This window comes from Pempheris klunzingeri, chromosome 17 (assembly GCF_042242105.1).
Source record: "Pempheris klunzingeri isolate RE-2024b chromosome 17, fPemKlu1.hap1, whole genome shotgun sequence".
Classification (NCBI taxonomy): domain Eukaryota; kingdom Metazoa; phylum Chordata; class Actinopteri; order Acropomatiformes; family Pempheridae; genus Pempheris; species Pempheris klunzingeri.
The window spans coordinates 15,442,277-15,453,268 of record NC_092028.1 but is presented as its reverse complement, the minus strand read 5'-3'; the positions used below and the strand labels follow the sequence as shown (position 1 = coordinate 15,453,268).

General features: G+C 42.3%; 1 protein-coding gene across 1 annotated transcript; it reads left to right on the top strand.

Moving 5' to 3' along the window:
- Window positions 1–374: 374 nt before the first annotated feature.
- Window positions 375–10,202, top strand: cacng1b (calcium channel, voltage-dependent, gamma subunit 1b). Its single transcript, XM_070848633.1, has 4 exons — window positions 375–615; window positions 7,998–8,072; window positions 9,405–9,542; window positions 9,970–10,202. Exons 1-4 carry the CDS (start codon window positions 375–377, stop codon window positions 10,200–10,202), a joined length of 687 nt encoding a protein of 228 aa, XP_070704734.1.
- The last annotated feature ends 790 nt before the right edge of the window (window positions 10,203–10,992 follow it).

The window sequence follows — 10,992 nt, the reverse complement described above, 5'->3', positions numbered from 1 at the left end:
GAGGTAGAAACTAGGGCACTGTTATCTGGCCCCTTTTTACCAACCACCAGGCATAAGGCAGGGGAAGAGAAAGAAAGAGCTGTGGACAGGAGAGAGGCGAGGACATCAGAAGTGTAGTGAAGCTGTAGACAAGACGGGGGAACCTCTGGAGTCAACATCCGACGTCAAGGAATTTAAGGCAAACAAGACAAAGGCAACCTTGACTGTCTTGCGCAGTCTTTACGATCACACACACTCAATCTATACACAACCACGTACACACTAGCATTTCACTTACACACACCAACACACGTGCAAACACAGGCACACGCACGCACACACACACACACACACACGCGTGCACACACACCACCGCACACTCATCGAAGAGCAACATGTTCGAGGAGCAGGCGACCAAGGTCAAGATCACATCCGTGGTGATTGTGGTGGGCATGTCGTCGATGCTGGCGGCGGTGGTGACTGACCACTGGGCCGTGCTCAGCCCGCGGGTGGAGAAGCTCAATGCCACCTGTGAGGCAGCCCACTTCGGCCTCTGGAGGCTCTGCAAGAAGAGCATCTTCATCGTGGAGGAGGACCCTCAGGGCAAAGGTTGCGGCCCCATAAGCTTACCCGGAGGTATGGAGCCTTTTGACCTTGAATGCTGGTGACTGATCTTTTTTAAATATATTCTCAATTCTCATATTCTGATTTAGAGGTAAAATGTGACGACTAAACGTTGTTATCAAAGTGAATTTGATGTGTGGTTGCTGACTGACAGCCCTCCTTTCTTGAAATAATTGTGGATGCCACAGTGAGTTTTTCTTCTGCCAGATTTAGGGAAAAAAAACGTGTTGTTGGACAGTGTGTTGGAACGTGTGAAGAAATGTTTATACTGCAGGTCTGTTTTATGAATCTGTGTAAGCATACAGGTCAAAGCAGACATAAACTACAGAAATAATGGACTTAAGAATAAATATGGAGGTCTGTCTGCTAGTTTTCATCTACCCACTTGTATCGCAGTTAGAATTAAGCCTTGACTTTAACGTATGAGGGTTTCAGCAGTGCAGAACTGGTGTTTTTGCCATCACTTCACAATTGTCAATAATCTTTGTATATGCACCAGAAACAAACAAAACAACACTTGACTTTCCCATAAATTCTGGGACCCTCAAATATTGTTGTTTTGGCATCTAAAAGGTATTGTAACAGCAGGCTCAGTGGAGGTAAGGAAGGGAAGGAGAGGGTTGTAACATGAGGCTTAAGTGTCTGTGTGAAAGTGTAATTTTGGTCAGCGTTTTCTTCCACCCATGTCTCTGTCTCCATCTGTGTGTCTGTCCCTCCCTCTTTTTCTCTCTCCTCTCACACACAAATTCACACACTAGCACATGTGTTAGCATGTGAATATGTGTGCGCTTGTGCACAAATACAAACACAAGCACATATTTGGACTGAATGTGTCAAAGTTTTGTGTCCGGCTTCTCAATGAGTCCATCATAATCTTCCACAGAGGAAGTGTCTGAGCAGATTGCCAATCAAGCGCAGTTAAACAGCTGAAGCCAAGTTACCTCACAGTGAAGCCCCCCAAAGCTCCTACGAGTCCAAGCCTATTTTTGGCATCATCTCAGATCACAACGGGAAGTGTTACATCATTTGTCAGCTTACTGTCTGGTTCTCTATACACTAATAAGTCGGATCATCAGATGCCAATTAACTTCCACATCTCTTGTTCAGTCTGGCTCAGTGTCACAGCAGATTAAGGTTAAGGTTAAATGGCTTTAATCAAACCAGACACAAGACTGTCTAGAGAGCAGTTTCTAAGGAATGCAGCCAATTCAGGCAGCACTTTCTAATGCCACTGATAAACAATGTTAAAATGCACCAATTGGACTTTGAACGCTCACTTAATTACAGGCTATATAAAAGAAAAAAGAGTGGGAAAGGCTGCAAAGTCCAGAATTCAACTGACAAGACCCCCTATGACTCCATTCACTGTCTCTACCGCAGGGTCGCAGCCCTGAAGGATAAGCTGACTTTGGGCGAGAGGTGGGGTCCAACCTGGACTGGTCGCCTGGTCCAAATAGTTGATCATTATCCACAATATTAATAGTTGATTCAACTATCAAAATAATCATTAGTTGCAGCCCTACTGTGATGCATTTAAAAGTCTACTCCTCCAAAGTAACCTTGTAGCTTCAATTATAAGCTCCATTTGGACAGTCTGGCTGTGTGTGCGTGCTGTGCAGCCTGACTGACAGATTTCACCCCGACTCTATCATTGACTTAGCCTCCAGCTCCGGCACCTCAGGATCAGTACAAGCCTTAATGAAGTGTGGCTTCCCGCTCCAGCTCATGAGTTAGAGCATACCTGGGAGACCCAGGGGGGATGAAGGTGATTGGAAAAGAAAACAGAAGTCTGTGTGGGTGGATAGAGGCAGGGTTGCCTCTGTTCACCGGGAAAAGGGGAGCACTTTTACAGTGTCATTACATAACATTACATTTATTTAGCTGATGCGTTTATCCCAAGCGCCATACATGAAGTGCATTCATCCATGTGGATACAACCCAAAACTTGCAAGAATCATGTAACTATGCAATTCATCAAATAAGCCGATCTGCCTCAAGGGCTACATTAAGAAACAAAACGACAGACAAAGAGTTGTTTCTTTTTTATGGGTCCAGGTGCTGTCTGCACTGATGAGCTTTTAAGCAGTTTCTGCTTTCCTGTCCAAAGAAGAAGAGCTTTTGGTGAGAGGAGGTGATACTGTACTGTTTATGCATCACATGTTGTAGGAACCAGAAAGAGAGGGCTGGTAGAGAGGCGGACAGACAAAATTTGCAACAGCTGCCTGTCATAGAAATGGACTTCAGAGCATATTCACGATCTAAAATAGAGATAGAAATTTCTATCTGTTAAGACCAGTGGTTGGAGCATTTCCCCCCCCGTGGTTTAGTCAATGTGTCTCTCTGTCTATCTCTCTGGGGTGTCTGAGGGGCATATTGTAACTGACAGACTCAAAACTCAATATGATCCAGCTATAGCCTCCACAGTGCGACAGCAGCAGTACAACTGTCATATCTCTGCAGAATCCCAAGTGCTTCAGTGATACAAAGCACGACCTGGAATGAACAGGAATGACGAGGGAGAAGCCATCAGACAGCCCACAGTTGTCGGTGGATCACCTGTCTTACTTCCTGCAGCAAAGGGAGTTCAGCGCAGGGCTCCACCCTCGTCTAATGCTGCCACCTGTCAGAGCGTGCGTCAGCAAATATCAGCTGTTTTATCAGAGAGCCCCTTGGCTTCATTCCCACCACCACAGTGGTGTTTCCACACTTGGCTTATGACGGAGCACGATTCACTCTCTCATATTATTTGAAGAGGTCTGGGGATTTGGTGTGTGGTGACGCAGCGCTGCCATTTGTTCCCACGCCAGGCTGAATAGTTTTGGTTATACAAGCCCATCTCTTCTCATTTTTGGCCCTAATGGCTTCAGAAATATATGAGTGAGTGTGATGGTGTGTCCCTAGTGCTAGTCCTCTGTGTTGTCTTTTACACCATGCAATATGAAGATGACACACTGTCAGGACGTCAGTTTCAGTGACTATTCTCTCCAAATGAAGCTGATTTTCCTTCTCCAGTGACCAAGAAAAGCCGGCAACAGGTTTCTTCACAACAGGTGCTTTCTCTACTGGCACCCAGTTGATCAATCTGCCAGGTTGCTGTAGTTTGACAGCAGGGAGGAGCAGAGAAATACAACCACTCTGTGGTTTCAGCCATTTACTTTATCCTTGATAGAGTGCTGTTAGGAATGACAGCATGGCTGAGTTTTGAAGGCTTGGCTGGATTGCACACATAGTGTTTCACATGAATAATTATCAAGCCAGTCAACCTTGGGCAACAACATGAACACCTCATGACAAGATCAGCATTATAAAGTAATTTTGACTAATTGTATTGATTTAATACTCCATCAATTAATCTATAACATCATTAAACGTTCTCATCAAATATTTAGATCATTTTGGCTCTACTAACAACAAGTCAGAAGCGAAGAATGCACTCAACATCTTCTCTTATTGATATTTTGGAGGGTGCATAAGCTTGTGAGGAGTCAAAGGGAATGCTGATACAGATTTTGATCCACAAAAATAACAAGCCACTGAGTTTGGAGCCTAATGGAGTGGCAGGCTTGCTAACAGCACTAGGCCAGCATTACTTTAGTTTCATCTCAATTACATGTAAGTTGTAGGTCGAGTGTTTAGCACATTGTGTAATAAAACTCCTGAGTTGATCGAGAGTCTTCTGCAACAGATTGCATCCTTGATGAACGGTGTACCCAAGCAAGCAGCAGTGATTGGACCTGTTATTTAGTCCAATTGGCATTTTCCCAAACAGAGGGGGAGTTAACACTTTTTCATATAGACAAAATTACACCGCTTTTCTGGAGGGGTTGCATAATAACGGCAGCAAAGCAATGAACCCAAATGACTTTTGAAATTAGCTTCCCACAAATGATGCATGACAGCTTGAGTGCTGTAAAAATCAAACAAACCCTTTATGGTTCACATCATGCCGCTCTGCAGGGAAATAAAGAGCGTAAGTGGTGCTTTTGTGTCCATGTGTTTATTCCTACATATATGTGCACAAAGAAGCCGGGGAGAAGTGTTTATTATTAGAGATGTTTTAGAGCTACCAAGTGGTCAAGCATCATGTTTCCTAGTCCTACAATAGAAAGATATTACCACCCGAGCACTTACATCTTCACATAAATAGTCCTCCCCGGCTGGTGCCCCCAATTCATACCCTCAAAAGCACCAATGTCACCTTGAGACACCACTTTCACTTTCTAGATGCCCAGTCATTTTTTTCTCTAGTCTGCTAGGTTCCTGTTTTGGGTGCAGGGTGCAAACTGTGGGGGTGTGGAGCTGATTTGGCATTCAGAAAACAAGTATAAGGTTCAAAAATTTGAATGAATCATCCTCCATCATGTAAATTTGAAATACACAAATGGAAATACATATGCAGAGATACTCAGTGCCATCACTTAAAGGATGAGATGCTAGGATGTAGTCTGACTATGATGGTGTCACACGATCGATGATGACAGTCAAACTTGCAGGTTTCGAATTTCATGAGAAAGGTCAGGCCACACACACAAACGCACACATACATGCACATCCAGGCTCACAGGGGCTGTGAGGACTCTCGTGTGCTGCTATGTCCCAGTTATCAGAGCTCCTGGTGGAATAGTCATTCAAATACCACCACCGCCACCCATCCTATTCACATTGACCCAGAATTAGTCGGTCATTCTGCGTGGCTAGAAAAAGAACAGCCCCCACATTCATCACCTCAAAAACACTCCTGCAAAAGATACAGAAGAAAATGCAAATTTGTCAGAGTAGCTGTTATTATAGACACAAACCTGGAAATACCATAATAATTCAGTTAAAATGAGGAAATGGTGGGAGGATGGATGTGAGCATAGACACAAACTATAAAAGGAAAAGGAAAAACCGCAAGAATACTAAACTGAAAGAAGGATGAAATTAAAAGTTGAGATGGAAGAGAATAAGGTATGACGACAGGTAGAAAGGGGAGTATAAAGTGGAAGGAAAGGGTAAAGGAGAAACTGCATATCAAAGCGAGGAGCTGGCAGAAGAGTTTAATGAAAAGAGGCAAAACTAAAATGACAGGCGATACCTCGTTGCAATCACTCTCCCCCCGGAACTAAATCTCCCCATTAGCCAGATTGCAAGGTCAGTTATAAGCACCCAGATGTTCTCCTCTCCAATGAATGTTCACCAACTAAAGTTACGATGCAAACCAGATTTGTTTCCACTCCAGCAACGTTTGTCAAACTCGTTGGTTACTCTGAGTAGACAAGGCTCATTCATGAGCCAATCCAAACCCAGAGAGAAGTCAGCTAGACAAGCTCCACATGGCAGTTAACTGTTAAAATGTCAGAGGCATTACTTGCAGCGATGAATCTACATATAATAATCACCTGAATCTGCAGTTTAGGCTTAAGCTTGGCTTAATGGAGCTTTATAGTGAGTTTCAGCTCATCGCTTAGCTGTTTGGTCTGTAACTTTACGGTTACTTTACTGTACTCATAGTGTCGTTTTCTGTTGCATCAGGCGTCATCTTTGAGCTGAAACACTCTAAAAACCCACTGAACAAAGTGGAGTAAGTAGCAGCTTATTTTCATTTCCATCAAGAGTTGATGGAGGCCTCAAAAGAGATCAGAAACACTTATTATTAATCAGGTGGCCAGAAATACTAAAGCCAAGCTAAAGCCAAAGAAAGTGCAGTTTATTGAATGGTCATGTTCTTTCACTGCTCTGTACATTATCCTTCTTAATTCAGCAGGATCAAGCCGGTAACCAGAGGCTCAGTCTTTTGAAGGCTCTGTTGTGTAAATCAAAGGTGTCTCAGTCTTGTCTTTGTGTGGTGGGCAGATAATAATCTTTATAGAGACTGGAGTGAATCTTACAGCTTCACCCAAATACAGATTAGCTCTGATTAAGTAAGTCCCAGAGGTAAACCCTGCCTCTCCCCCTCTCTCTCTCTCTCACACACACACACACACACACACACACTCACACGCACACATTCATGTTTGCATATTGCTACACATCACACACTTGAACAGGCACATACATGCACATGCATACACTCTTTACATGGATAAATAGATAGGACCAGCCAGGACCTGAAGCAGCCTGTTGCTAGGTTACCTCTTTAGTGATTCTTTCTCATCCTGGGTAACAAACAGCTCCTCTACTGCCTGGTGCACACATGTGCACACATAGTATGTGTGCACACACATCAACACACATCAACACACAAACGTTGTCCATCTCTGGGTGGACAGAGAAAGCACCTGTCTGCTTTATGGGTTTAATCTCAGCGAGAAAGGGTGGTGAAGAGGGGACACTCACTTGGCCTTTATGTCCTCTCCACCCCTCCCTCTCTGCACAGCTGCCCTTAAAGACAGCAAATAGATAGATGGATGTGTGGGCAATGACGGCACCCAGGAACCGTTTTTCTATGCGGGCCTGTATTGAAGATTGCGGTCAAAGGACTAGAGTTTGAACACGTCAAGTGCAGAAATGTATCATTCCTGTGTAGAAATTGGGGTGAACTGATTTCTGAGAAGTAATCACAGTCATCATGGGGGACAGTGAAGGATTTGATTTTAAGACATGGCAGAGAGTAACAGAACACTGTGATTTGGGGCGGTGTTGAAGGTACATGTGATCAAACAGTTGTGCATGCTGATTCTTTACCAATGTAGAAATGAGAGTGTTTTTTAAACTTTATGGTTGGATAACACATGACGCATGCTCAGTACTTCATTTTATGGCATAATTAGTAGAAAGCGAAATGATGGTGACCATGATGTCATTATAGAGGTGATTATCTGTTTATATGCCGGGATATAACGGGATTGTAATATCAAAACAACAAGAGTGTAAACTGTGAGGTAAAATGTAAGCTGCTTTATTTACTGAATTGATGTATAGTATGGCATTTAAAAGGTAAAAATTATTCTTGTTACTATTTGACACAAATTCAGAATCATTTCCTTGATAAATGGTTTCATGAAGCAACTTTTTCCAATTGTTGAAATTTGTTTTTGTTAGATGTGCAGTTTGTAGGTATACAAGACATTGGATTTATAAAAATCTAAACTTTTAAACTTTTACAAAGTATAATAAGTATAAAGCTAATTAATTCAAGGCCCTGCAAATATGTAAAGAAATTATTTTCAACAAGAATTCCACGTTAAATTCAACAATAATAACATACATGATTAGTTGTGTCTTAATTAATGAGTCTATGTGTGTTTGTTCGCTTTCTCATAGGATCCATTGAGAGATTTTACATCGATTGGTAGTGCAGACACACACGTCTACAGATACAACCTGAGCCACCTGCTCTCTCCCCCTCGTGTTTCATCTCCCTCTTTCTCACCCCTCTCTCTCTCACTCTCTCTCCCTGTCTTACTCTGCAGCAAAAAACTGTTCCTACTTCAAACATTTTACCTCGGGGGAAGAAGCTGAAGTTTTTGAAGTAAAGACCCAGAAAGGTGGGTGCCTCCTCGCTGCCATCCAGACTACGTTACAACAGATCCAATATTTTCTAGACCCAACTGTCTGTGATGAGAAGTGATATATGTTTAGATATCATACACCCGTATTATGATATATGAAAAAATGCCTGCATGCCGCATTTAAGACCGCTACAATACACCAACACTATCTCCTACACATTCTTTTTTACTCAACTACGCTGCAATAGCAAATACATTTTGAAAAGAAATCTTAATGCCCCCTGGCTCTCTTTTTGTTTTTCAATATAACGAGGAAACGTTTTAAAAAAAAAAAACTCAGTTACATGCGCAGAGTCCCTCATATCAGATAGAAGAGAGAAATCTGTTCCAATATCCTCTGATTTTCATCTTCTCATCTTCCCTGCTATCGCAAGATTGCTATTTTCAAAGCAAACGCATTTCCAGGAAAAAGCTCCTCTGTTCCTATGCTGGCAACACACAGCCAAGCATGATGGAATACACAGCCAGATACTCATAAAAGCAAGCAATTACAGATCAAGTTTTAGATAAATTGCAGTAGGTGTGCAGTACACGGTTACATCTGGGTGAATTAATATTAGAAAGTTATTCAGTGTTTTTTTATACATGACGCAGGGTTGTACATTCACATTTAGTGCAAGCATAACAGTAATAGAGGGGCACAGCTTTAATGAAAAGTACAATGAAGAGTGATCAGATTTGGACACACAGGACACAAGTGAAGGGCCGAGCAAACACATGCACTTGTGAAATGCACGGCAACACTGGAGCGACTGAGCGTGAGGTTATTTTACACCTGGTGTTACTCCACAGTCAGGGTGCTGAAAAGGAATAGGATGCTCCAAGGATCATTTCTATCACAGCTGGAGTGCTGGAGAGAAGGACAGGCTAGATTATCTTTATCTAACAAACATACAGTTGGGGAGGCGGACGGGAAGAGAGAAAGATGTTCTAATCATCTTGTTAAAAGCCTGCAGCATCTTATCTGTCATGCAAATGGCATTATTGCCAGTTTGGATAAATGACTGTTGTTTTTAAAGTGAGGCTAATTTAAAGGCTAATTATCTGTGTCATAACGCGCCTGAGTGCAATATTGAAACAATTATTATGTAAACGATACTGCAACCTCCCTGTCTGTTTCTTCCCACTCACTCAATTTTTAATCGCTACCACTTTTCCGTATCTCCTCCTGCCATCAACTTCTCACTCACTCTTGCCTCCTCACTTTCCTCCTCTCTGCGTCTTCTCTCTCCCTCTTTGTTTTTCCTGTCTTCTTTCACTTTCTCTCTCATTTCTTTCCTCTTTTCTTTACCTCTCATCTCTCCTCAGAGTACAACATCTCAGCGGCGGCCATCGCCATCTTCAGTCTGTTCTTCATGATCCTGGGCACCCTCTGTGTCATCTTCTCTTTCGGGAAGGGGCGAGACTACCTGCTCCGGCCTGCTGGGATGTTCTTCGCCTTTGCAGGTCAGACATGGCGGATAATGTGAATCACAGATAAAGCTTTTTGTGGTACTCCTCTCTCTGCGTTACAGCTCAACTTGAAACGAAAGTGTCAGTGTCATTATCAAGCCCACCTTTTCTTCTGGTGATGAATGCTACATATGCAGCTAATTTAACATAGTTGACAAAGCTGATTTTTCACGGACTATTTTTTTTTTTTAGGTGGCAAGAGTTGATGTAGCTCTGTGGCGACTTTTCTAAAAGTGTTAAATTAACTTTGATGGGTGTGAAATCCAATCTAGTATCGCATGCATTTACTGTTACAGACTCAAAGTTAAAATAAAACTGACAATGGTGCCGTGTAAATGTGGAACTGGACCAGCATTAGATTGCTATGCAATAATTCAAGTTATAATACAAGTAAACCTGTTCTCTCTGTTTTGGCACAAAGGTCTTTGTATCATCATTTCTGTCGAGGTCATGCGCCAGTCTGTCAAGCGTATGATCGACAGTGATGAGACCATCTGGATTGAATACTACTACTCCTGGTCCTTTACCTGCGCCTGTGCCTCCTTCACCCTCCTCATCCTCAGTGGAGTCACCCTGCTCCTCATCTCCATGCCCCACATGCCTCGTAACCCCTGGGAGACCTGTATGGACGCTGAGCCTGACACCTTAGATTAGCCACAGGTGGCGCAACAGGCACATCTAAAAGCCTGGATAAAATGTCAAAAAACACAACTGGTTTTCCTTCTTTTAGTCTTTTCACTACATGTTCTATCCCGCTTATTTATCATTACTGAAAGCTATTTTCCAAAGCCTTCCTTTTAACCTTATTTCCTACTTTCCGTGTCCATTGATTTCAATTCATGTTAGTAAAATACTAAAATCAACTTGTAGGGATTTGTGATTCATTACCAGCCACAGCAAAAACAATGAAGCTCACGTTATCTTCACATGGCAAAGCAGTTGGAAACAGGAATTGTTGTGAAAACAGGAATTTTGTTTTTAAGACTTGACTAGAGTCTTAAAGGGCGACATTTACAGGGTTTGACACCTTACAGTGCAAAATATGCCATCATGTACAATTGTATATGGTTGTTTATGTGTGACAACATCTGGGCTGCAGTTAATCCCAACATATCTGTCACTCTAATGAAAGTAAAATGATTTTCAAGTGCTCTTTTATACTGGACTGGACTAGAAAAAATGCAATGTGACAACAGACGGGACATGATAAAACCTTAAGACTTAATGAATCAAATTAGATAGGAATATTTAAGCTCCAGGCAAGTTTAAAAAGAAAGGGGAAAAAAAACTGGACCACACCAGACCAGATTAAAAATGGTGAGTCATTATTCTGTAATGCTTTCTTTAAAGTGAAGTAGTGAATTGTTATAATGGGCTACTGTCACTGCAGCCTTCTTTTCTCCAAGGACATTCTACAATCAATCTTTGCCATTGATTGACTAAA